This window comes from Mustela erminea, chromosome 21 (assembly GCF_009829155.1).
Source record: "Mustela erminea isolate mMusErm1 chromosome 21, mMusErm1.Pri, whole genome shotgun sequence".
NCBI lineage: Eukaryota > Metazoa > Chordata > Mammalia > Carnivora > Mustelidae > Mustela > Mustela erminea.
The window spans coordinates 24,192,551-24,219,216 of NC_045634.1; the positions used below are offsets into that span (position 1 = coordinate 24,192,551).

The 26,666-nt window shown below is 42.2% G+C and overlaps 2 protein-coding genes and 1 pseudogene across 3 annotated transcripts; 1 reads left to right on the forward strand and 2 right to left on the reverse strand.

The window, feature by feature from the left end:
• On the reverse strand, nt 1–26,659 carry LOC116581642 (cytochrome P450 4V2). Of its 2 annotated transcripts, XM_032328811.1 has the most exons (12): nt 26,549–26,659; nt 23,801–23,909; nt 17,744–17,856; nt 15,361–15,446; nt 14,387–14,577; nt 13,918–13,987; nt 11,987–12,113; nt 9,869–10,054; nt 6,790–6,892; nt 2,841–2,975; nt 2,569–2,748; nt 1–1,166 (listed from the first exon to the last, which is right to left on the reverse strand). In XM_032328811.1, the coding sequence occupies exons 2-12, from the start codon at nt 23,907–23,909 to the stop codon at nt 994–996; spliced, it is 1,473 nt and encodes a 490-aa protein (XP_032184702.1). In that variant the 5' UTR covers nt 26,549–26,659; the 3' UTR covers nt 1–993. The 2 variants fall into 2 exon arrangements, with proteins under 2 accessions (XP_032184702.1, XP_032184701.1); XM_032328810.1 differs by lacking the exon at nt 26,549–26,659 and having other exon boundaries at nt 23,801–24,111.
• On the forward strand, nt 3,332–4,242 carry LOC116582034 (annotated as a pseudogene).
• On the reverse strand, nt 20,689–23,038 carry LOC116581644 (protein BTG3-like). Its single transcript, XM_032328812.1, has one exon. It carries the CDS (start codon nt 22,383–22,385, stop codon nt 21,477–21,479), a length of 909 nt encoding a protein of 302 aa, XP_032184703.1. The 5' UTR covers nt 22,386–23,038; the 3' UTR covers nt 20,689–21,476.
• Nucleotides 26,660–26,666: the final 7 nt, after the last annotated feature.

The window sequence follows — 26,666 nt, forward strand, 5'->3', positions numbered from 1 at the left end:
ATGCGGGGCTCGATCCCAGGACCCCGGGACCATGACCTGAACCAAAGGCAGAGGCTTTAACCCACTGAGCCCCCTAGGCGCCCCAAAAACCTGTGTTCTAGTGACACACCTAGTTACAGACCTGAGTTCCATAAAGTAAAAGTAGACATAGTGAAGTCTATCGCATTGGGCCTGGTGAGATATAGAATACAGATCTCTGTTTCCGGCCCTATTGCCCGCTAGTGGCATGGCTCTGGGTAGAAACTTGCCTTCTCATTCCTTTCTTCTAATGAAAGGGAGTGCACCAAGATAAGCCATAAGGACCTTCCTGCTCCAAAAGCCATTATGTAACCTGGATGCAATGTGTGAGATTGGATATTACCAAGAGGAATCTTTCCCAACTGTATATGATACATAAGGGTAGTTGTGATACTATGAATAATGAAGTCATGGCTACAAGCACATAGTCAAAAGGGAAGTAGGAACAGAATCTATGAGTCAACATAAAAATTATTTACTCTAGGTGATAGAATCCCGAAAGTGCTGTAATAATAATTCTTCTCGTAATTGATGCCACTTATATAATTAAAAAACTTAAGCTTCTTATGCCTAAGTACTTAATTACTCATGCTTTTCAAATTAAATGCATAAGTATACAGGCATATATATGTTCCCTAGTCTATAAGAATACCTTTTAAAAATTCTGGAACTTTATATCTTTTGGATCTGCCAAGTGAAATTGAGTTGGTCGTGGATCCCTTTGTTGAGAAACTTGTCCTGTGTTTATTTGGGTGCCATCATCAGTTAACCTACTTTTGGAATCAAAACCAAGGATAAGATCGATGGTGGTGATGAAAATATAAAACTCTTTGGTGGACTTGACCACAAGGCAAGCAGGACAAGAAAGAAAGAGGTCTAGGGACTAAGAGTATTGATCTCCAACCTAGAAATAGTAAATCCAGTTTCCTTCAAGAAAGACCTTTTACATGACAAAGGCACAGTCCAGTTACACGGTTAGGATTCATTTGCATTTCTCCTCTTCAGCTTGATCCAGATGCCATTAGTTGGACGAAGAATCAGCTCTCCTGCTAGACCAAGTTCTTCTCTTTTCTGGTTGGATTCTACCCAAAAATGCCTCAGGATGCAGGAAAGAATGCTCTTTTCTTCCATTATGGCAAATTTCTGACCTTCAAATTAATGTAAATAGCATTATTTTAATTACACATATATCTCAAATCTGAGAAATCACAGATCCTACTAGAGAAAGCAAGCAATTTCCTATTTTCACAGTAGGGACAATCAGAATCCCTGGGGATGTTTGTTAAAAAGGAAGATTCTTCAGTTCCCTTCTCTGCTCCTACCCAGTGCATCCGAATAGGTCGGATGAGGTAGGTATCTGTATTTGAGCAATATCCCAGAAAAATTCTGGGGTCACTGAAGCATGAGAATCGCTACTTTAGATGGCTTTCTTATTAGGCCTTTAATTTAATTTACTATAGAGTCACCATATGTTTCAGATTCATCATTTAAATCTGACCTCATTTTACTAACACCTGCATTTACATGGATGATAAAATGCTGGAGATCCTAAAGTGAAAGTGTTTATAATACATGGTGATATGCATTCATTTTGGTTAAGTAATTCAGCTGGCCATATGGTGAGCAGTCTTTGTTCTCATCTTGCATGATGCAATTCTTAAAGCAACAAACACAGATATTAGGTTAAATACAGCTAATCATTACAAATAAATTTTCCACCATATAAAATATATTCTTCTTTGGTCTAAAATTGACATTTTAAAACTCTACTATGTAACTGATTGTGTTTATGTTATGGGCTGAACTGTGTCCCTCCCCAAATTCATGTGTTGAAGCCCTAACCCTGTACCTTGGAATGTGGCTGTTTTGCAGATAGGGCTTTTACAGAGGTTAATTAACTTAAAATGAGGTCATATGGATGGACCTTAATCCAATCTGAATGGTGTTTTTATTAAAAGAAAAAATCAGGGCGCCTGGGTGGCTCAGCTGGTTAAGCATCTGCCTTTAGCTCAGGTCATGATCCCAGGGTCTTGGGATCAGGCTCCCCTCTCACTGGGGAGTCTGCTTCTCCCTCTACCCATCCCCCCCACTCATGATCTCTCTCTCTCGCTCTATCTCAAATAAATAAAATCTTTAAAAAAATAAAATAAAAATAAAAAGAAGAAATCAGGACACAACACACACAGGAAAGACCCTGGGGAGATACAGGGAGAAGACAACCATCTACAAGCCAAGCTTTAGAAAGTGCCCAGAAAAAAAACACCGTGCTGACAACTCGATTTCAGACTTCCAGCTTCCACAATATGAGAAAATGAAGATCTGTTGTTTAAGCCACCCAGTTGATAATATTTTGTTATAGCAGCCCTAGCAAATTAATCTACTTTATGATAGTCTTTTTTGGAACAATAACATATAGCGAGGGGGAGGAGAAAAGAAACCAGTTTTTTAAAAGACTGTTGCCTATGAGACACTACATCGCAAAGAAATTTCTGTGAGAAATGCACTACCATGTGGGCTGGAAAGGTGAAATCAATTCTGATGGATACAAACCTATACAGTTTCTGGGTCCCGCAGAGAAGGGCACGTATGCGTACGGATGGCGTCCTTCCAAATTCTCAGGAAAGAACCTCTCGGGCTGGAACTCCTCAGGATTTGGGAAGTATCTTGGATCTCTATGCAGTACGTAGGGAATGATGATGACTTGAGAGCCTTTCACAATTTTGTAACCCCCTGTCAAGAGGTAGGCAATATGCCATAAGAATGGAGTAAGATGGACATTAAAAAATCCATTCTACCTACTCTTCCAATTACAGAGTGCTTACCAACTTCACAATCTTCATTAAGATTACGAGCAAATAAAGGAACAGAAGGAAAAAGGCGAAGGCTTTCTTTAATGACACATTCCAGGTATTTGAGTTTCTTCAGGTCCTCTAAGGTGGCAGGACGATCAGACTTCCCTGGTTAAAGGAAATACACGAGATGACAATGAAAGAACTCTGTGGGCTTGGGGAATGGGACATCCAAGAGGAATTAATCAAAGCACCAAATGTTAAATACTTACAGCCAAAGTAGGATTTCTATTATACATAATCAAAACAAAATGAGACCTGTTAAGTGAAAGAAAGCAAGACACGAAAGGTCATGTATTGTATGATTCCATTCATAGGAAGGGCTCAGAACAAGTAAATCCGTAGAGACTGAAAGTAAATTGGTGGTTGCCAGGGGCTGGAGGAAGAGGGAAGGGGGTACGGCTGATTAACAGTACAGGGTTACGTTTTGGGGTACTGAAAATGTCCTGGAATTAGATAGAGTAATGGCTGCACAACATTGTGAATACATTACATCATACACTTTAAAATGGTTAGTTTTGAGTTCTCAGAGAATCCAGATATACATCTTCTCTTGGGTCAGCTTCTTGGACTCTCTCCCCAGCAGGGCCCCTAAAGGCCTTTCGTGCCTGGGTCAAACAAAGACAGGGAGATTGTCTCCTGCCTCCAGGCCAGAGGAGACATCAACCTCTGTGGACTTGCCACAGGAAGAAGAAGAGCAAGGAGCAAATGAACATACTGATGAGGTACAAAATGAAATAGACGGACTTAAGGAAAAAGCCAGTGAAGAATTTTGAAGTGATAACAGAAATATAACAAATGCCCCAATCATGTTTCCAAAGGAGGATGGAATTGATCACCCAAATCCCAAATTCTGGGGTAACAGCATCTGTCAACTACTCACAAATCTGCTATTACTTAGAGAGGAAGACAAAGAGGCATTATCTGGCCAGAGTCAAAGTGACCGAATTTGAAGATATTAAATCATTATAGAATAGGTGTTCATTTTGATAAAAACCCTTCCTTAGAGTTCTCTCCAGAGAATTTCATCTGGATGAGAGGGTGATCCATCTTCAAAGCCTACTGAAGTCAGATGGAAATCGGAAAGGATTTTAAGAGATGCTCCAGTCAAATGCAAAATAAAGCCAGTGGGAAGGGGGAGCATGAGAAACCAGAGAGCTTCTTTTTCTGGTTTACTGAGCACCCTGATGCAGGCACAGATGAGTTAGGAGAGGACATCCAAGATGGTATTTGGCCAAATCCATGACAGTACTTCTTAGTTCCTGACATGGATGATGAAGAGGGGGATGTAGGAGAGGAATCTGCTAAGGAAGACGGGAATGGGAATGAAGGAGAAGATGAGGAAAGTCGGGGAGGGAGGAGATGGAGGAAATGAAAAATGGAAGTCTGATGGAGTCCAATCTTCTTGTTTTAATTTTCTCCAGCCCCCTTGCGCTCAGTCATGCTATTCTTGAAATCTCTCTTCTCTCCTTTACACCATGGGTCTCAACTTATTTTGGGGGGCAATTTGAACACAATACACTGCAAAGAGAAACTCTGTCCTTTTCTATTCCAAATTTATTCTTAACCCTTTCTGTCTCTACCAAAACTTCGTATAAACAACACTACTGTGCTCTCTGGGGGACAAAAAACCAAACCAAACCAAACCAAACCAAAACAAACAAAACACACCATCTGCTCCCTTAGCTCTGTTAAAGATGGAGAGTACTTGGCTCCCATGTGTTGGTGCATAGAATTCTAGCTTTTCTCCTTTTCCTCAATATTGGGCTCAGATATTACATGTCTTTATGTGAATATGGACAGTTAGCATTTACCAACATGTATATGTCTACTTTCTTTTATTTTTATTTACTTCTTTTTAAATGGGTTTCTAGAAGATCAGAGAAGGGTGGGTTAGAGATCTCTTGGTTAGAGACGAAGTGGGCATCTTTATAGCATAGTTTCTCCTTTGGCATGTTTAATTGTGATGTTTAATGGGCATCCTTGAAGTTTAGGATGACACTTTAGAAATAAAATCCTCTCCTCATGACTTGAGCCCTACCACTGGATAGGAGACTCAGCGAGCCTATAAGAACTTATCTGGAATTGACATTCTCTAGTGTAATTTTGTTCCTGTTTATTTCTAAATTTTCTTTTTGTTTCACTGGGTGGGGGGGAATGGGCAGGTTTTTAAATCAATCAATCAATTAATTAATTAACATTTTAAAAAGATTTATTTATTTATTTACTTGACAGACAGACAGAGATCACAAGTAGGCAGAGAGGCAGGCGGGGGGTGGGGGGAAGGGTGTTCCCTGCTGAGCAGAGAGCCCAATGCGGGGCCTGATCCCAGGCTCTGGGATCATGATCTGAGCCAAAGGCAGAAGTTTTAACCCACTGAGCCACCCAGGTGCCCAGAATGGTCAGTTTTAAACACTAACAGTGTATAAGTTCCTTTGTTGCAAAACAACTAAACAGACACAAATAAATGTTAATTTTATGTGTAACAAGAGGAATTATAACTTGTAACTTAATGCCCAAAGATTAGTTGCTTTTGAAATTTTAGAGCTAATACTGGGGATAGAAGAGAAAGTGAGGCACCATCACAGAAAACAGGAGAAGCACCAGAATAAAGCATCTAGAATAACGGCATTTTAATTATGTGATATCAAAGTTTTTGTGAGACCAGCAACAAGTGAGACATTGTAGAGGATACAAAATGTGAACGTATCCACAAATAAGGTGTGAGTTTTTCAAAGACCAGATTAACTCACTGTAAGCAATATGAGAGAAATTAAAATCAATACAGAAAAAAATAAAATGACTACAGAAGCAGAGTGAACAAGTTTAGATTGTCTCTGTTCTACAAAATAAAAGTCTTCCCTCTTGGGATGAAATTCCAGTTCTCACATCATATGAACACAAAACAACTTGTCCAAACTCATCTCTCTATATGTTCTACTATAGGTTCTAAATCCAAGCTGCCCCTCACTATTCACTACTGTCTTCCAGATGTTTCCATTTCCGTGCCATTGTCCATCTGTTCTCCTCATTCTAGAATGCCTGACCTCTCCTCCTCTTACCTTTATTTTCCCCTTCCTACTTCTTGTCTCCATGCAACTGTATCAGATACCACTTTTTTGGTTGGCTGCACCAATCTTTTATTTCCTCCTCCCAGCTTTGGGAGCCACGTGATGTGTGATTAAACAAAGGATAAAATTGATGGCACAATGCATGGCCTCTTTGTGGTCGGCCAGCACACTTCATTGCCCCTCCCTCTTTCCTCTAGTCTTGAAGAAAAACATGAGACTTAGAACAACAATCAAGAAGACAAAAGCCACGATGGCGAAGAACAGAGAGCATAAAAGAGCAAGACTGGGCCTCTGACAACATCCTTGTTGGCTTCCGCCTAGGACTCCTTACTTACACTCTTATACCTTGCATACCCAGCTACACAAGCAGATTGCTGGTTGTGTAATTGAAATGTATGTCCACCAGCTTAACCCACCTTTCCTCTCATTTGTGGCCAGACGCAATCCAATATGGAACAGCTTTCTTGGACGCCCTCTAATATTACCTGTTCCTTGCTGCTCCCAAAGAGCACCTTCTTCCTATCACTCAAGTGCAAAGCCAGGTTTCCATGCACAACAGCTGGTCCATCTACTAAGCAGTGAGGTCCTCAGAGACAACAGCATTTGTCTGTGCATCCCCAGCACCCAGCTCAAGGCAGTCACGTACCAGGCAGTTACAAAATGCCTGTAAGTCAGCAGAAGAGGCCTTGCAAAGGAGACAGTACTGGAAGGGATCCCACAGGGGGGCTTTCCTACTTATGATGGTGTCTTTACAACAGGCCCTACTGCTCATCCTTGATGAGCACTTTCAGTGGCATTTGTTTCAGTGGACTTGGGACTCACGGAGCAGCTAACGATGGGGTCAGACATACCAAACACTTCCTCCAGTTCACTGTCCACTTGTTTCTGGACTTCTGGGTAAGAACCCAATAGATACAAGGACCAGTTTATTGCCGCTGCAGTCGTATCATGGCCCTACAATTGTGAGAAGAAACATGGCTTACAAAGCAGAATTAGATCAAGAAGATCAGGAATGATGACTCTGTTCTGAATTGTCTCTGGATGTAACAGCTGCAATGTGACTCCAGAACATATAAATTCATTCCACACAGCATCTCACCTTGGTGAGAAGCAAACAGATAAAATAATCCCTTCAAGGTGGAGGTTCATGCTTAGAGAGACATTTCTTTGCTACATGGAGCTGTCCACCTGGTGAGAAGTGGTTCACTGTGCTGATAAGGGGCATTCCCAGGAATGGGGCACACCAGGCAGTTTTGAAGGGGTAAAAGTCCAGGGGTGCCTGGGGGGCTCAGTCAGTTAAGCATCTGCCTTCAGCTCCGGTTCATGATCCTGAGGTCCTGGGATCAAGTCCCACATCAGGCTCCCAGCTCAGTGGGGAGTCAGCTTCTCCCTCTGCCACCCCTCCCGCAGCTTGTGCTCTCTTTCTCTCTCTCTGAAATAAATAAATACAATCTTTAAAAAAAAAGGGGGGGGGGAAATGTGTGATTTTTATGAGCCAGCTTTGCCAGATCTCTACTTCTCTACTTTCCCCCACTTGCAAGGTAGGTTTTACCTGTCCCTGTGGACACGAGGCAGTATCTATGCAGTTCTGAATGTTCTCATTGCAAGAAATTGATCAATAGCTTCATTTACCATGTGCTGAGTTCCAGACAAAACACTAAGTACTTTGCAGAAACCAACAGAACTGTTCTTCACGAAAACATCATGAAATACTTGATACTGTTATTCACCTTTTCGAGATCAAATACTGGAGGCTGAAAGTCCTATTTCCTTTTGTCTGAGAAACCCAGAGAAAACAGGATGAAATGAAACAAAGCATGGATTTTACCAGAGCACGCTGCTTGGGTAGGGCAGGGGCAAAAGCCTTCCTATCCAGTGCCTGGCAGCCAGGCAATGGAAGGCCGGGCACTGAGAGCCTGCGGCTCCCTTAGGGAGGAGGTCTCACTCCTAGAGTCTGGGGCATGACTCCTATTCCATGCAAAGAAGAAAAAAACTTAGGATTTCAAAGAATGTTAAAACTGGAAGAAAGAGCATTCTTTGGTCTGGTTGTTTTCATGGTGTGCGAGGTCACTGGTGGGAGATGGGTGTGTGTGTGCCATATACAGGTACGTATGTGTAGGGCGCGTGGATGACAGTGAGTGTGTGTGTGTGTGTGTGCACATATGTGTAAGTGCATGCGTACGCACATATGTGTGCAAATGGGGTGGTGATGGGAGAAGGTCTCTCCCCTTCGACATCAAATAACAGCCAATATCTGCTACATATTTCCCACATGCCAGGCACAGTTCTTGGGACACTTTAAAAAGTTACTGGGGGGCGCCTGGGTGGCTCAGTGGGTTAAGCCGCTGCCTTCGGCTCGGGTCATGATCTCAGGGTCCTGGGATCGAGTCCCACATCGGGCTCTCTGCTCAGCGGGGTGCCTGCTTCCTCCTCTCTCTCTGCCTGCCTCTCTGCCTACTTGTGATCTCTCTCTGTCAAATAAATAAAAATCTTAAAAAAAAAAAAAAGTTACTGGTCTAAACTACAAGCCCCGTGCTCTGACAACGAGGATGCTGACACCCAGAAAGGCTGGATGAGGGGCCCGAGGTCACACCTCTAGGATGTGTTATGGCTGGGACTTGGCCCCAGAGCCCACATGCTGAAACCCTCTTCACTTTTTGGCTAAGTAGATGTCCATTTTCTGCATAACATTTCTTTTCAATAAAGTGCTCTACTTAAAGAAGAACTTTGAAATCACTGCTCTACGCCATCTCTCTATTTTACGCAGGAAAGCTGGGACAGAGATCGGGGATGACTGAAACCATCTCATAGGGCCAGTATGAACCAGAAGGAGAAGCCAAGTTGACAGAAGCTTAACGCCACCTGCTTCCTGCTCCAGGGCGCTGACTGTCCTCCCTCAGGAAAAACAGACAGACCGACAGACAGGTGCTAGCATCACATCCCAACGGCTGCTGGCAGAGCAGCGAACACATCACTGAACGTACACTGAGCCATCGAAAACTTCTGATGCTTTCTGCTTTCCTCCACTTCCAAAATATCACCACACGGTGCTTAAAAAACATTTCTTTATTTGGCAAGCCACGTATTGAGACTCACTCCTTGTAATAGTTAATATAGTTAGAATTATCTCTGTAAAAAGTGCATCTTTTATTATTACTATTATTATTTGAAGATCACAAATCTTTTTAGAATCACAAACTGGTTAAATTCTCGGGAGGACTCTTGCTCTCTCCTTCAGCTGGGGCAGCTCACGGCAGTAGCTAAGTACTCATTGGTAGAGGCAGGAAGAAGACAGACTTCTTTAAAAGAAGCTAGTGAAGAAACAGACTCATGGGTTTTAGAGATGAAAAGGAAGCGTGAAGCGATGTAGAGAATGGACAGTAATTTCTGGCTGCTCTTCTGCTTGGGAAAGTCTGATAGACCTTAGATTATTTTGAGGAAAAAAAAATGTATCTACTCTGTATCTATTCTGTAACCACCATGAATCAAAGATTTTCTGAACAAGGAAGTTGATCTGATACTTAATTATAAAATTAATTATACTGATACTTAAATATAAAATTAAATTTTATAATCTTGAATGCTAATCTAATGATTCTTCCTTAATTATATGAAGCTACTTTAAAATTTCATTAGGGGCGCCTGAGTGGTATAGTCCATTAAGCATCTGACTCTTGGCTTGGGCTCGGGTCATGATCTCACGGTCGTGGGATCAAGACCCACAGGAGGTTCCATGCTCAGTGTGGAGTCTACTAGGATTCTCTCTCTCCCCCAGCCCATCCACCCTCTCTAAAATAAATCTAAAAAAAAAAAATCTTTAAAATAAATACATAAAATTTCATTAAACTTCTAAAAATAATGTTAAAGATTCTCCAAAAAACCTGAAATTTATTTAAAGGTATCGGAAAATAGCATGATGATAGAAAATACCTCAAACATGAAAGTGTCAACTTCTTCTCGAACTTCTTCATGACTTAGCTCATTCCCTTCATCATCAGTCGCATTTAAAAGCAAGTCAAGGAAAGCCCTGCGTTTATTTTTGGAAGATGAAGAGTCCTTGTCAGCACTTCTGTGTCCTTTGTCTCTCTTCATTTCACTGGTCCGTTTAGCGATGACCTACGATTTAAGCAATCACATGCTTTTGTTTGGGATTTATTAGAACCTAACCATATGCCTTCCTATGGAAATATACTAGCTTCTTTAACTTATTTTTTTCTAAACCTTTCCTATCCCTGCTATCACAGTAATAACTTAGGCTCTTATAAAAATACAGCCAAGCTTCCTGATCAATTTTAGGGCATTATTTGATAAGACTTCGAAAGATGAATTTAATGTCAGGTAACTTCGGAATTTTCGAGGGCTCTTTTTATAGTCTTTCCAATGGGGTACAGCCTAATCGTCTCTAGAGGTCTGAATGAGCCAAGGAGATAAAAGTATAGGTGTGGAGAGAACGCAGTCCTTGTATGGTAGATTCAGGACCCATCACTGTAATTACATGTTGTACTGGAAAAAAGAAAGAGCAAGTTGATGATCAGTTCACCTGTTTGCTTGCTGTTCCTTCTGGTGAGACTACTTCCTCCGCATGGCTGGCTCCCTCCTTTCTTTCAAGTCTCTGCACATCATCACACTGTCAGAAAGACCTTTCCTGATCCCTGAGACACTAGTCCCTAGCACTATCTTCCCAAGCCTGCTTTATTTTTTCCCATTTCCCTGGCCATCTGGCATGATGTTACACTTTGTATTTGGTGTCTTTCTTTTCTAACTCAAATGTACGACCCACATGAAAGCAAATTTGTCTTTGTTTACAGATCTATTTCCAAACTCTAGAACATGGCCTGGCATTTTGAGAACGTTCGTTATTTGCTGAATGAATGGAAGTGTGAAAGCCACCAACTCAACGTTTTTTTCTCCTGTCAGGCAATTGACTCAACCAAGTGGTTTGAATGAATAGACCCCAAGTTCTTTGAGGGCAAGATGTCCTGAAGGAACCCTTGGTGCTTCAGATTCAGTATGCAATTTTCAATATTTATTAACCGAATAATAACTGTTCATCTGGTTTGGAATTCATTAATTATTGATACTGATATTCATGCATGAAATTTGAGGAAAAACTCAATTGTATCCATGAAAGACAGATTGTTGGCCAGTCTCCTAAGCCAGGTGGTTGTTCTAGACTTGTCTTTAATGCAGACTGATATCCTATATCAGAAAACAACATCACTATCTCTTTGTTAGCTTTGAATTGGAAATAAAATAGTAATATCCAGTTAATTTTTATCTTTTCTGAGTTGAAATACTACCAAAAAGGCCCTTTGCCTTTGAAAACTGTATATTCCAGACATTTTCCCAGAAGACCCTTATAATGCTCATCTCTTTATTCTCTTAATACAGCACCCTATTAAAAACTACTCACAGTTCATATTGCATTTTGTCATTTTTTAAAAAAAGATTTTATTTAGCTATTTGACAGAGAGAGAGATCGCAAGTAGGGAGAGAGGCAGGCAGAGAGAGAAGGGGAAGCAGGCTCCCCGCAAAGCAGAGAGCCCAATGTGGGGCTCAGTCCCAGGACCCTGGGATCGTGACCTGAGCTGAAGGCAGAGGCTTTAACCCACTGAGCCACCCAGGTGCCCTCATTTTGTCATTTTTAATAAATAACCTCTGTTACTAAATGGAACTTTTTAAGGTAGGGAACATACAGGTCCTACTCAATACTCTATTTCTAACACTAGGTAAAGCATTTGACACTTAGCAAGTGTTTAATTAATATTTACTAAATACAGAATTGAAATCTAATCATGTTGCCTATTTTTGTCTATTATTCCATTCAAGTTTTATAAGGCACAGGCTGCATGGTCCTGCACTGGTTATATTCACAAAACACAAAAATCATGGATTTTTTAAGAAGTTCTAGAAATGGACGGTGGTGATGGCTGCACAGCATTGTGAATGTATTTACTGCCACCAAAGGGGACCTTTCAACTGGCTTCAATAGCAAATTTTTATATTATATATCTTTTACCACGACAAAAAAATGAATGGCGGACTTACATTATTGGTAAAGTTATGGAGGACCTCTAGGCTCCTTTTGTGTTCCCGCCCTTCTTTGCACGTGAGAAACAGAAAGTCAAGCCAGAGCCAGGGCGCCTTCATTCTTCGATGTATGGAATCACTCATTCTATAAACAGGATGAAAAGACATCAGTTGATGCATGAGAAACGTGTATTTCTTTAGCACCTCTTTGGTGCCTGCTCTCAACAAGAGTAGTATATGGAAATGAAGATGATCTGTCTTAGAGGCTACTGAGAGCTCCGTGCTCTACACTCAACATGAATGCATGGGCTTTTACATGTCCAGGGAAGCTTAACATTTTAATGGTTTCATTAGTGGAAGAAGGAATTCCTTACAGAACATCCTTACTAGGTGGCCCTCTGATGTCTGCTTTTGTTTCTTCAGAAACAGCTCTGGACCTCCCAAGGCTGCTGTGGCTCTTGGATCACACACTGGGATGCAATCTGCCTCTTTTTAATATCCTCTCATTTGCTTGATCATTCCTCTCGAGTGAGAGGACACGAGTGGTTGCCCTCTTCCAGAGAGAAGTGCTCACCAAGCACCCAGCTCACACAGCTGTCCCGAGGACCTCCCTCGTCATTTCCAGTGATAAAGAAGCAAGACCTCAACAGGTTCCCCTCCTTTGGGATGGACTTAGACATCTGTTCTTCAGAGAGGTGTTTCTTGAGAGTCATCCATTGGACATATCCCTGTTTTCCTTTTCCTTTTCTTTTCATCTCTTTCTTTCTTTCTTTCTTTCTTTCTTTCTTTCTTTCTTTCTTTCTTCCTTCCTTCCTTCCTTCCTTCCTTCCTTTCTTTCTTTGTATCTTTCTTTGTTTCTTTCTTTGTTTCTTTCTTCTTTCTTTCCTTCCTTCCTTCCTTCCTTCCTTCCTTCCTTCTTTCTTTATTCCTTTCTTGAGAGAGAAACAGAGAGAGAGAAAGCTCAAGCGGAAAGCAGAGGGAGAGAAAGAATCCGAAGCAGGATCCATACTCAACGCAGAGCCCCATAAGGGGCTTGATCTCACAACGCTGAGATCGTGACCTGAGCCAAAATCAAGAGTTGGACACTTAATGGACTGAGCCATCCAGATGCCCCCAACCCCCCAATTTTCCTTTCTAATGTCAACTTGATCTTTTCTTTCTAAGCGATTATTAGAATTTATGCTGGCACTCATTACAGTGTGTGTCTCCCTGCTCTTCTTCCTGTCTGTGTGCTGCGATAAAACTAGTCAGCACCTAGAGCCATGAATGGCAGGTGGCAGATGCTCAGTAAATATTTATGAAAATAAAGTGAAATGAGAAGTGAGCTTAAAGATAGGAAACATCAAATCAAATCCTGGCCCTGACTTACTCGTTGAATACCTGCAAGCCATTTTTAAAGCAAAACTGATTATTTCAATTAAAAAATAATATATTCTCAGAGCAGAAAATATGGGAAAGGAGAATGAACAAAGGAACAACAAAAAAACCCAAAACACTGTAAGAAAGAGAAGCACACACACAAAACAATAGTAACCACAGATAATATTTTGGTATAGTATCTTCTAGTTTTTTCTTTCTATAAATATTTTTTATACCTACTGGTAATCATACTAAAAAATTGTTTTTATCTTTATCACTTATATCATAATGTAATTTTTCAATATATTATAAAATCATTTTAAATTATAGCATAATCTGGGTGTGTCATCATTTACAAAACCATTCCTCTCCTGGCCATATACATGCTTAAATGACTAGGTCAATTTTAGTGTCAAGTTTTATTTTGAAACAATGAAAAGATTAATAATTCATTAATAATTAATAATTATGAATAATCACAGAAATTATTAGCACTAATTAAAAAAAAATTTAAGCCCTAATCAGTACCCATTTTAAAGATAATTAAAATAAGATAATTAAGATAAGATAATTAAAAGGACTTCAGTTACCTATAAACTGCGCGGACATACTCGGAATCGTCATTACTTTGAGCACCAATATTCTTCCCCATAGCTGTTTCTGCAAAACAGGGACAAGAAGCAACCATTCAGTTCAAGCACATTTCCTCTGTTTATTTTCCAAGGGCAAACACTTAAAAAAAAAAGTCGTAAGTCCTGTTCTGTTCTCATAGATTTTAAAATTGTTCTTTCCCCTTTTGCTGCTTCTCTTTGATCTTCTCCTACGCCCTGTTCCTGCTCCTTTTTCCCTCTGCCCTCCTAGGCATGTTGGCTCTGTGACTGTCCTGCTCAGAGCCCTCACAGTGGCTGCTGCTTCTCAGGGACCTGAGCGTGAGGACCACCCTGACAAACCCAATATCCTTTCCGATCCCCTCATTCACCTTCCCGCTGCAATGTTATTTTCCGTTTGGGCCATTCTGTCTCTACACCATAACTTTAGAAACAAATCAGTGAGACTTACCACAAATTATATCTAAGGCACAAAGGGTGATGTAAAAAAAGCAGTTAAATGCTCCTTGGTCAACGTGCTTTTCAAGCTTATGGACCAATATATTTGCTTGTTCATTCATGACATCTAAGAAATCCTCCAGAATTGTAAAATGGAAAGTGGGTGTTAACATTTTTCTCCTAGATCGCCATTTGTTTCCAGTACTAGAAACACAATACATAGTCATGAACAAGAGAGGCAACATTGGAAACAAACAAAGTATAAATTTAGCCAAGTCAACAAAACTCTCCTGAAAGAGATTAATCTATACATTGTCAAATGCTTCGGTCAGAAAGACAAAGGCTGATAGATAGCTATTGACTGTGCATTGTTTAGCTATTATTCTATATTACTAATGTTTAAAGGGGCACTCATAAAAATTGAAAAATTTAAGAATTTTTCTAAATTTCCAAGTTCCAAGTTTCTAAAAATTAGAATTTTTTTCCTCCCCTCTATTAAAAACCTGGTCCGTGATTCTACTTTGATCTCTTCTATTTTCAAATTCTCCACAGACCCCACAAAGGTTTTGCCTTTCTCTTGGCAGGCCTTCTCTCAGAGGATGGAGCCCTATGTCTGGACACAAGTTCCAGGATGGAGATTTTGTGCTCCATATTCTTCACTGGGGCTGACTGCTTTTTTCACTGGATTTTCAAGATCTGCCTGCCCCGAACTCTCCTTTCCTTTCTTTTTTGTACACCAGCACCTGACTCTTCTTGAAACGCTGGTCATCATCATTATTGAGTCCTATGGCTGGAGATGACCATACCTGGACTCTTGTCTGTCAGAGCCCACTGTTCTCCACAACTTTCCTTCCAGTTTCTCTCATACTTCCTGGTAGCACAGTCTTGCAGACAGGAGAACTACTTTGTGTCAATTCCTGACATAACCAATTACCTATCGGAGTAACGGTTTCTGTGAGACAGCTTTACAGATCTACAATGACATACCTTGTAAGAAGTCCTAGGCCAAGCCATGGTTCCAGAAACTTGTACATATAAGATTTATCAATTTGCTTTGAACTAGTTAAAATTACCTTGGAAAGAGAAAAAAAATTGAGAGATATATAGAGATCAAAACAATTTCAACTCAAAGTTGAATTCTACCTGGCTAGAACATTACTTTTTTTTTTTTTCTTTTTTAAAAGATTTACTTATTTATTTGACAGACAGAAATCACAAGTAGGCAGAGAGGCAGGCAGAGAGAGGGGGGGAGGCAGGCTCCCCGCTGAGCAGAGAACTCGATGTGGAGTTCGATCCCAGGACCCTGAGATCGTGACTTGAGCTGAAGACAGAGTCTTTAACCCACAGAGCCACCACCCAGGTACCCCAGAACACTACTTTGAAGGTACATCCCATAGGGGCGGCTGGGTGGCTTGGTCGTTAAGCATCTGCCTTTGGCTCAGGTCATGATCCCAGAGTCCTGGGATAGAGCCCCACATTGGATTCCCTGCTCCACGGGGAGCCTGCTTCTCCCTCTCCCTCTGCTGCTCCCTGTTGGTGTTCCCTGTCTCACTGTGTCTCTGTCAGATAAAAAATAAAGGAACATCTCATAGCTATTATTTCTCTGTGATTCATTTTTATTCCTGTGCTTTAAGGGAAGTCAAGTCGAGTTTTTTTTTTTTTTTTAAAGATTTTATTTATTTGTCAGAGAGAGAGAGGAGCGAGAGCGAGCACAGGCAGACAGAGTGGGAGGCAGAGCCAGAGGGAGAAGCAGGCTCCCCGCCGAGCAAGGAGCCCGATGTGGGACTTGATCCCAGGACGCTGGGATCATGACCTGAGCCGAAGGCAGCTGCTTAACCAACTGAGCCACCCAGGTGTCCCTCAAGTTGAGTTTTGAACATGTAACTGTCATTCAGTCTTGGGACAAAATGGAGTTGAGAAAAAGGAAAACGTCCAAGATAAAGCTCTGGTTCTTACAATGAACTCGGAACCAAGTGGAGTCATTTATTGAGGGTGGGAGGATGGGAGAGAGAAGATGAATGAATCCGAAGATGACCATGTCCACGGAGATGAAAATCAGAAGTTCATTTTGGGGCATGATGACTTGGAGACATTCGAGTTGCTACGGTCTGAAATAGGAGTGATGTCCAGGATAAGGACTTGACCTAGAGGTACACATTTGAGTATCTCCAGCAAGTAAGTAACACTGAAACCCATGAATGTGATCGGATCACCTGGAATCCAGGTGAAGTAAAAGGGATGAGCCTTTAGGTCTGAGCACAAAGTCCTCGCCAGGCTCCTAACTCTAGTCACACACTCTGGACAGATCTCTCACATACATACTGAACCTGCTCACACCAAGTCCACAGTGGTTGAAATCCTACACCTGTCTCCTCACTACCTGTTCTGAACCAGGCTGGTATAGTGTGGTACAAGAGAAATCTAACATTTTCACTGCAGTAACTAAGAAAGACATATCCCAGCATTAATGCCTAGGAAGTTATATTTAATTTTGTTTCGAGAAGCTCTGTTTATCCCATTCTTACTCCCTGACCCTAATCCTTTTCTCATCAAACCACAAGAAAATCTCCCGGGTATCATAATGATGAGTAAAAGGTATACAATTGTTTTGAGCAGTTATTTCAATAGCATGGATTAATGATATCTGCCCTATCAGTATCATAGGCACATTCTTTTTTAAGAAAATTAATGTGGAAGAGTAAACTCGTAATGGATCAGAAACTCTAATCTCTTGAGAAAAATATTCCTAGCTTATTAGTCTTTTATTTTTGAACTCTTGAAACAGAGCCTGGTAGATAACTTGCCCACTCGCCTTATGGAATTTATTTACTTATTTGTAGTTCTATAAAACTATATCCTTTTGGGGCACCTGGTTGGCTCAGTTGGGTGGGCAACTGCCTGTGGCTCAGGTCATGATCCTGGAGTCCTGGGATCGAATCCCACATCAGGCTCCCTGCTCAGCAGGGAGTCTGCTTCTCCCGCTGACCTCTCTCCTCTCAAGCTCTCTCTTTCTTTCTCTCAAATAAATAAGTAAAATCTTAAACAAAACAAAACAAAACAAAACAAAAACTACATCCTTATGCAGACTTTCCAAAAGAAAGAAAGAAAGAAATAAAGAAGACCAAATATCTCAGACCTGATAACAAATGCGTCCAGAGGCTTCTTTGTCCAGAGGTTGCTACCCTCCCCAGGATTAAGACAACATCTGGAAAGCATTAAATGGCACCTACATAGCCCCAAATATGTAATGAGCTGCTCAATATGCTGAATTCAATTAAATATAAGAACAATGTTGTCATATTTATTCTGATGAGATTCTCGCACCATCAGATGTGAAGGGGACTAGAGGTCATACTGACCGCACACTCACCTCCACATTTTCTGCTTTAAAAATGGTCACTACTGGCATGGTCCCAAGCCAGAGTTTCAGTAGTGGCTGGTCTTGGTATTTCTCGGTATACTGAATGATCTGCTGAAAAAATTCTGGGAGAAAATATTTGATTTTCAATGAGTTTCTTGTGTCTTTTGGGTTCGGGTTTTTGTTGTTGTTGTTAATATGTTTACTTTGGGCAAGTCACTTAATATTTCCCACATCTCTCACATCTTCAAGGTAAACCACACAGTTTCTATTAAGTGATATAATGATTGCATGGTGAAGGTAATTTAATTATAAGATAACAACCAAGAAACGTGCACCTCCAAAGGACCCAATCCCTACTCTGAAGGAGCTTCTAAGCATGGGAGATGGTGACTTCTGCAGCACCAGAGAAAATGAACTGGTTGCTAAAATCCAAGTTTTAGTCTGAGGAGTTACTGATTCTCCTGGGGAGGACTGAAAAAATTTCATGACGAAGGTGGCATTTGAGCATTAAAAAACGAGTTGTATTTTTATAGGCAGAAAAGGAGGAAGTAGGGGGAGAGGCAGAATGTAAGCCAAGCAGCAGAAACAGCAGAGCAGAAGTGCAGAGGTCTGGAAATTGCCCGAAGGTGCAGCCAAAGCCTAATGTAGGCCATTGGAAGAGGAGACTGGAGAATTGGAGGCTTTGATCTTCTTGTATATGCTCTGAGGAGTAACTGGAAGTTTCTGATGAGGACTACTATGCCTGGAGTCATATTTTAGGACAGTAACACTAATGTGGTAAGACCTGTGAATCACCTGGGGCCACAGAAAACTTCTGGGGGTGGGGAAAATCCTGGGATTCAATGCTGCCGGGTTAGGGGCATTGGCTGTGCAGGACAGTGGGTCCTTGCATTAGGTGTGGGGAAATGGTGATCGTCAATCCCAACTAGCATCGAAGGAGTGTGGGAAACTTGGGAGTCAACACTTTTCCATGTTGCAATCCATGAGGCCCTTGTCTGGGGGAATCCAGGATGGCATTACAAGAGATGAAGCCATGACAAAATTCTCTGTTGAGTGTTTTCTGAGTGAGAAAAAAATGACAGTAGCCAGGGACTAAAGAATTAAGATACAGGGTCCAGACCTCAGAGAAAAGACATGACAAAGGTTAGACCTGCTTTCGGAACACGAGTCAAACAAGATGAGGTTAAGGGAGGATTTGAGTCCTAGTTGGGGAACTGATCACATGTCAGGAAACAGGGCAGAAACCTCTTTACAGGGCTGGGAAAATCTAGGTAGGGAGGAGTGGGGGCGGGGCAGGCTAATTGGTAGGCATATGGGGATTCTGGGCTTCTTCTGGGCAAAGGGAATGTCTGATTGACAATACCAAGGCTAATTCCAACCCCACTGTGAGGCTATGAATATGGTCCTTAAGATTTTGACAGAGCTGTTTTGACATGGGAATTTGTGCACCAAGGACAAATGGACAAATGAACCATTCAACTTTCCGGCTCTTTTTCAATGCCAATAAATGTGTGCATGCTCAGCCCATCTTTGCTCCTTATTCACCTGTAAGCTTCACCCATTCCCAGGCTTCAGGGCAAGCTGCGCAAAATGCAGTGGGAGAGGAGCTAAGGCTCACAGATGCCCATTGCACATGATGCTAAATAAACACTAATGATTTTTTTAAGTGTTTGCAGATTTCTGTACATAAAACTTAGAAATAGTTATCCCAAAATAGCTAATATCCATTAAGTCGTGTTCATTTACTGCAGCAAGTTATTACATGTCAGACCTAGTGTTAGGGTTTTTGATGCATTGTTTTTTCTGCCTTACCATAGTTAGACGAAAGGCACTATTATTACTGTCCTAATGGGGGAAATTATGCACTGCTAAGTAACTTGCCCAATATCACAGAGCTGGTATATTATAGAATCTGGCTTTGTACTTAAGGCAGTAAAACCATACAAGGTGCCATCTTAACCATTGCACCATATTGCTTGAAAATGTCTCCTGGTCCAAACAGTTGTCAAAATTTCTATGAAAAGAGCTGGGTCAAATCAACAGTGTCAAAAGACCATGATTTATGATAATAACTGCCTGCCTTGGCCTGATCTGACAGAGGAGACAGGGAAGTGTGAGCCTGTGGTTTGAAGGTATCGGGTCCAATATCAGAGAACAGTTTGGAGAGGCAGGTGTTGACATAATGAACTACAGAGCAAGAGTTTGGTTTGCAAGGCCAATGAAAAGCCAACTGCAGAGCTCCAGGAGAGATTACTGAGGCCAGCCCTGAGACCAGAACTGTGGCCACAGATTCAAAGCACAGCCTCCTGCCCAACCGACAAGGTCACTGAGAACAGAGAATATATCTTAGAATGATCTGACATCAATCACTTTGTTTAGCTCCATGTTGGGGACAAGGAGGGGCTCCAAGTTTGATGGACACTTAAGGAACTTACTTTGACCAACTGCTAGACAGTGATCTAGAAACAGCATGCATTAAATTTAGTCCTTAAGATAATTCTGTCATACAGTTACTTTGACAAGAAAAGAATAAAAAGAATAAAACAAAAAACCCCCAAACCTCCTAACTTAGCTTTAATATTTGCTTTATGTATTTTGGTGCTTGTCCGTTATACACACACACATATTTACAAATGCTCTATCTTCTTGTTGGGTTGACCCCTCTGTCATTATGGAATACCCTCTTGGTCTTTCATTACAGTCTTTGTTTTAAAGTCTATTTTGTCTGGCATAAGTACAGCATTCCAGCTTTCTCTTGGGTTTCCATTTGCATGAAACTTCTTTTCCTACCCCTCCACATTCAGTCTGTGTGTGTCCTTATGTTTAAAGTGAGTCTCTTACATGCAGCATATAGGTGGGTCTTCTTTTTCTATCCATTCAGCCAAGTCATGTCTTTTGATTGGAGAATTCAGTCCCTTCCATTTGTGTTTAAAGTAATTACTGATATTGCCATTTTGTTCAGTGTTTTCTGGCTGTTGTAGTTCTTCTCTGTTCCTTTTTCTTCTCTTGCTCTTCTCCTTTTAGAGAGTTTGAAACAACTTCTCAAATTTAAACAACTTGGTAGCAGAGTTGGAAACTGAGCAGAGCTTTGTCTGATGCCAAAATCCAGTATTTGCTGGATTAAAAAGTCCCTTTGTAAAAGCCAGTATATTGTCATTCTCTTTACTCAGAAAGTAACTCCAAGGAGAATTACCTTAAATATTCTAATCAACTAACTCACCATGTATTTTGAAACACGTCTCACTCACTGGAGATTTCCATTCTTAGAAAAATTTCCCAAAAGAATATGATGACTTTTTTTTTTTGCCTCAAACTACTTTTTATTTGCAACTACGTGATTTCACGCAATTCTTCTAAACAATGACATAAAATAGATTTCCTGTGTATAAATAACTTACATACTCTCCATAAAGTAAATGCTCAAAAGTGCTAGAACAGATCGTCTGCTGCTACAGTGTTCTTGTATCCAACAGAATTGATGCACAATATATAAATACTCAAGTCCAATATTAAAAACTCAGGCACTTGACTAACTTTAATAAAGTTTCTCAAACTATATCAATATATCTAAAGTGCATATATATTTTTTAAGAAAGATTATTATCAATAACTTTTCTATAAAAATAAGTTTGACGGTTTGGCCCATCTAACTTTACTACTATGAGTATGAATTTTTAACTTTTAATGTGGTCAGCCTTATTCTACCTTCTCTCAACACTGACACCAACAGAATCAAAAGCCGCTAATGAGGTGCTAACATGTGAGGATTAATCCAGTGATTCCGGTCACAATGCATTCCAGGAGGAGGTACCCATGTTACTGGAATTGGGCGATAAGGTTTATTCTTTCTTCCCTGATTTGGATAACCAAATGGAATAGGAGGAGGATAGTGATTCTGATGACCATTCCCTCGGTACATTCCTGGCTTTTTTCTGGGCAAAGGGTGCCACAATGGAAGAGGTGGGAACATCAATTCTGCAATCTGGTACACAGGACTTGGGGTCGCAGTCATGGAACTGGGTTTCACTTCTACTTCCTTACTTGTTTCTTCATCTGAAGAAGAGGATCCTGAATGATAATCAGAGGTAACCTTATCAAGGGCCCTGGTAACTTTCTTGGAGATTTCATCCTTATTCTCATCCTCATTTTCAAAGCTGGCAACAATGAATGCATTGTTTTTCACTCCATACCGACAGCACACCTCACATGGATCCACCCACAGAGTGAGTTCCTTTGGTAAGCCTAGATCACTGTACAAGATGCAGCTGTTCTCACAGGCTTTCAGGACATCAGGGTCAACTCTCTGAAACTTATTGACACGAATGCATCTGTAGGCCTGTCCTTTTGATGGTTTTTCTGGATACCAGTGATTTTTATATTTTTCTTGAAGTATAAGAGTCAATTTCTCAGCAAACCTCTCAACTGCCTCTTTTTTCAACTTGTCGTGTTTTCGAACTAGCCTTGTGAAAAAGAAGACAACAGCAGCAATTTCGCTCTTCATCTTTCCCACCGCCACCGCCCTGGGGCCGCAGATGTGGCGGTCCCGACCGTCTCTGGCTGGGAACCGAGGGCGCCGCTTCAGCGGGCCGGCGCTTGGCGACAGCGAGCGCAGCGAGCCTAGTTCTGAGCGTCTGATGACATTTTTAAACATGTTATTTCTTATTGGGGGTGAGAAGTTAGTATTTCTACACCATTATTTTTTCATGCTATAAAGCCTCGGGGTAGAAGGAGAGATTAGCTCTGCTTTTAGTATTAACCAAGACAATTTTTACAAACATGGTTTTCATATATCTAAACACTTCTTCAATCTCTTGCAACATTAGTCACATTGATGTTTAGGTGGTGAAAAGTTAACTTGGATTTCTTCTGCCTGGAAACATTTTCAGTATTTTGATAAACACTCCTCCATGAGGCCTTACTTATTTCTGTGAAGTTGAAATGACAGCATTTTGGCAGTGGGTGGCGGACAGAGTTGGAAAAGAATCCTTCAAGATTTGGAGTTAATGTTCAACTAGTAAAACTGTTATTTACAATTAATCTGAGGTGAAACTGAGTTGTGGTCCTAGGCTTATTTTAGATCACTTCATTTCAGGAAAAAATTTTCAGCTCAACTTACACAGCCGTTAAAATGAAGTGCTAAGATCTAATTCACTGTCCCCGAGGGGAAACTGTAAATATCAAATACTTTTGAAAGCTTTCTAACTTAAAGTGTTGTGTTTTTGTTTTTATTTTTCTCATCAACAAAGCATAAATCAATCTCTTCAGAAAGCTGTCGGTAGAGTAAATATACTTAACACTACCGGATTTTATACTGAAAATGTTTAAAATGGCCCAATCTATGTTAGGATTTTTTTTTTTTTTTTTTTTTTTTTACAATTTTTTAAAAGTACATTCTGTATAATTAAAAAAAAAAAAAAAAAGCTATCGGTAGAAAACCCAGAAGCCCTGCCCTCACAGTTTACTGTTATTATGGAACCTCCTTAAAAGAACTAAAATAAGGTCAAGAAAGAAAGAGTGTGGGGAGGGAGGAAAGTCTCCAACCAGCCTCCAGTTCCTGAATTTCCGGAGGGCGGTGGGTCGGTGGAGGATAATGGTACCGTTCGGAGGTACTCGCCACAGTCCCAGGGAAGTTTCTGCCCTTAAGGTTTTAACAGCCCAGAGCCAAGACAGGCAGTGTTTTGAGATAGGAGTAGTTAGGAGTGGAAAAGCAGAGAAAGCGCGGGGGCGTGGGGGGGGGGGGGCAGGGTTTTAGAAATACTGCGTTCTTGCCTGTACATAAAGAAAGCGGAGCCCAGACAATTTTATCAGGTGTCCCAGGGCAAACTGGGTAGAACTGGGAATCCCCCTCTCTAGCGGGGAGAGACTCTTCCTTCCCCTAACCAGCCAGCCCCTCCAGTAGAGGTGGTCTCGGGGGCCGAGAAGGCGGGCGCGCGGGGAGCAGGCGCGGAGCCGGCAGAGGCCCCGCGGAGCTCTTGCGCCCTACGGCTTCCTGCTAGTGGGCCCCGCAGGCAAAGAGCCCCACGGCCCCCGGGTGTAGGTGCGTCCGGCCTGGACGCGGTCCCTTACCGATCCCGTTAGACTTCAGCATCAGCGAGTGTCCCACCAACGGGAAGGCGCCGGGTATCGTGGGGAGGGGCCTCATCTGTTGCCATTTCCGCGCGTAGCTCGTCAGCATCTGCAGAAGGTTCAGGATCAGGGTGGCGCCCGCCACCGAGAAGGCGCCCAGCGCGCCCCAGACCAGCAGCTTCTGCCCCCAGTGCACCAGCCACAGCGTCAGCATCGCGACCCGAGTCCGCTCTGCAGCGGGACAGAGATTGCCTACAGCGCAGGGGCGGGGCATTGGACCCGCCCCCTGAAGTTCAAGTGCACTGTACTGGGAGGAGTTCCGGGACGCCGCAGGGATGCCAGCGCTCCCCCAAGGGGGAAGAGGTGGCGCCCGGCCGGTTCACTTCTTCCTCCTCCTCCCCCCCACGGAGGACAGGCCTGCGCCTGGCCTCCCTGAAACGGGGACCCGGAGACCGAGGCTTCCTGCTGCAGGGGCCGCCCTGGGCCTCGGGATGAGGCTCGCAGAAAAGCACCGCAGGGGTTGTTAATTGTGCTCCGCAAACACCTACGTAATGACCACGGGCCTCTTTATCTGGTTGAGCAGAAACCGAAATACCGGAAAACGGCTTCGGGGATCCTTAGCTTGTTGCTGAACGTAAATAAAGGCATTTAAGTGAAGTGGGAGGAGAATGTGGGTGAAATTTAAGGCAGCCGCGTGTGGTCAGGGTGAGCTGAGTTTTGGGTTTGAGGTCCCCGCTGCTGGTCACAGCACTCCAGCCAGAGACAGCCATAGTTTAAAAATTGAAATAGGGGCGCCTGGGTGGCTCAGGTCATGATCTCAGGGTCCTGGGATCGAGCCCCACATCGGGCTCTCTGCTCGGCAGGGGGCCTGCTTCCTTCTCTCTGCCTGTGTCTCTGCCTACTTGTGATCTCTGTCTGTCAAATAAATAAATAAAATCTTAAAAAAAATTGAAATAAAGAGGCATCTGGTTGGAAACCCAGCCTTTGGAGCTGCCCTCCCCGCCCCGGGGAGTCTTTAACCTTAAGCTTCCTTGCACAACCCTGCCAATGTTCTACAGTCAGGACTGGCTGCCCTCCCCCAGGGTGGTGCCCAGCTTCAGCTTGGAGCACAGTCTACCTTGATTTAGGGGAGTGTTAGGGGCAACAACCTCAGGAGCACCGGTTTTCAGTTTGTATCACATGCCTGATTGAGACAAGGGAAAGCTGGTGTGCTGTGATCCAAATATATCCCCAAAGATCCTTGGGACTGCGTAAAGCCAGCACCCAAAAGCACAAGTCAGGGGGGAGGTCAAGGCCTTTGAAAGAAGCAGAAGTAAGAGAAGCTGGGAAAGGAGGGTTTGGTAAAGAGACAGTAGTAATGACATAATCTCAAAAGGGAGAGAAGACCAACCACTGAGCTTGCAGAAGGAAAAGGACAGTGACGAGGACGCTGAATTGTGCCCCCAGAGCTGTGTTCCTTAACTACCAAGTTCCCTCTCTTCCTCATTCCTGCCTTAACCTTAGAAATAAAGCTATCATAGGGGCGCCTGGGTGGCTCGGTGGGTAAAGCCTCTGCCTTCGGCTCAGTCATGATCCCAGGGTCCTGGGATAGACAGCCTGCTTCCTCGCCTCTCTGCCCGCTTGTGATCTCTCTCTCTGTCAAACAAATAAATAAAATCTTTAAAAAAAAAAAATAAAGCTGTCAGTTATTTTACCAGCGAAATGGGTGTATTTGGGAGTAGCAAAGAACTGCAATTTGAGGTATACGAAAGACAGAAAAACCATAAACAAGCCCAGAGAAGAAAAAAAAATAAAACGTTGTTTTACAGAGAGAGGGAATTGGCGGCAAGTTAGAAGCAAAAAGTCCACTGGCTAAAGTGGGCGTTCCGAGTGCAGTGGCTTTTCATTGGCTGAACTGTGGCCGTCTCTCATTGGCTGTGCCGTTGCCAGGGGAGGAGAAAAACTTTCCTCCCGCCCTCCTGCGGTGGTAAAGCGGCATCACTTCCAAGTACCTCTCTGGGCTTCAGGTCTGCAGTTGAGGAAGAATGGTGGGGTGTGAGAGCTCGCCCTGCTGGCCTCCCACTCCATTTTAGATGAGGTTTCCCTTTATTAATTTACAAAGGGCCTGGGCTGGGAGTGCGCCCCTCTCCTAGAAGCCGGGTCCTGAACTATGGCAAAGGGGCAAGCAAGAAGGTTAAACTGAAAAATGTTCTGTAGTCCTACTTTGCCTAGTTAGATTAGTTTTATCTCCAGCTATTGCATAGGTTTCACACAACCATTTACAGGGCTTCTTTGAAATAGAAAGAAACACTGCCTAAGGCTTTTCTCCAACTGATTTTTTAAAAAGTCATCTGTAAATACCAATGTGGAAAGAGGCTCTCCATATACTAAGTAGAAAACTAATAATAAAACAGGTTGCAGAACTGAATAGATAATGCCATGTCATCTCTGGGAGAAAAAGTTTTTTCTCTACAGCAAGACTAATGTTTGGAACAAAAAATACCAATCGTACGCAGTGGGAATGGAGAAGAACTTAAACTATGAGTTGTCTTTTGTCTTTCTGTCTTTTACTTCTGTATTCTTGTCTTTTACTCACTTCTATATTGTTTAATCACGTAAAGATCTTAAGAAAATGTATTTGCTTAATCTCTTTATGTGTACCTCATGATTTTTATTTTCTTTCTCTCTAAGGGGTTGAGTTTCCATGTCCTTCTAGATCCATTCCTCTGCTCCCCTTTATAGAAAAATGCCTCAAAAGACTAGCCATACCTGTTGACTTCATTTCCTCTCCTCATACTCTCTCCTGAACCCTCTGCAGTCAGGGTTTGTCCATTTTTGTCGGTTCCACAAAGATCTTGTCAATGTCTCAGGTATCTTCCCTGTGGCT

What these genes read in the sequence shown, in the direction of transcription:
- LOC116581644 (XM_032328812.1), bottom strand. Translation starts at nt 22,385, where the DNA reads ATGTTTAAAAATGTCATCAGACGCTCAGAACTAGGCTCGCTGCGCTCG.
- LOC116581642 (XM_032328810.1), bottom strand. Translation starts at nt 24,074, where the DNA reads ATGCCCCGCCCCTGCGCTGTAGGCAATCTCTGTCCCGCTGCAGAGCGG. An exon ending in TTAAAGCAGAAAATGTGGAG is followed by an intron (nt 15,447 to 17,743) that starts GTGAGTGTGCGG and finishes TCTCTTTCCAAG; the next exon opens with GTAATTTTAACTAGTTCAAA. An exon ending in GGCCTAGGACTTCTTACAAG is followed by an intron (nt 14,578 to 15,360) that starts GTATGTCATTGT and finishes TTGTGTTTCTAG; the next exon opens with TACTGGAAACAAATGGCGAT.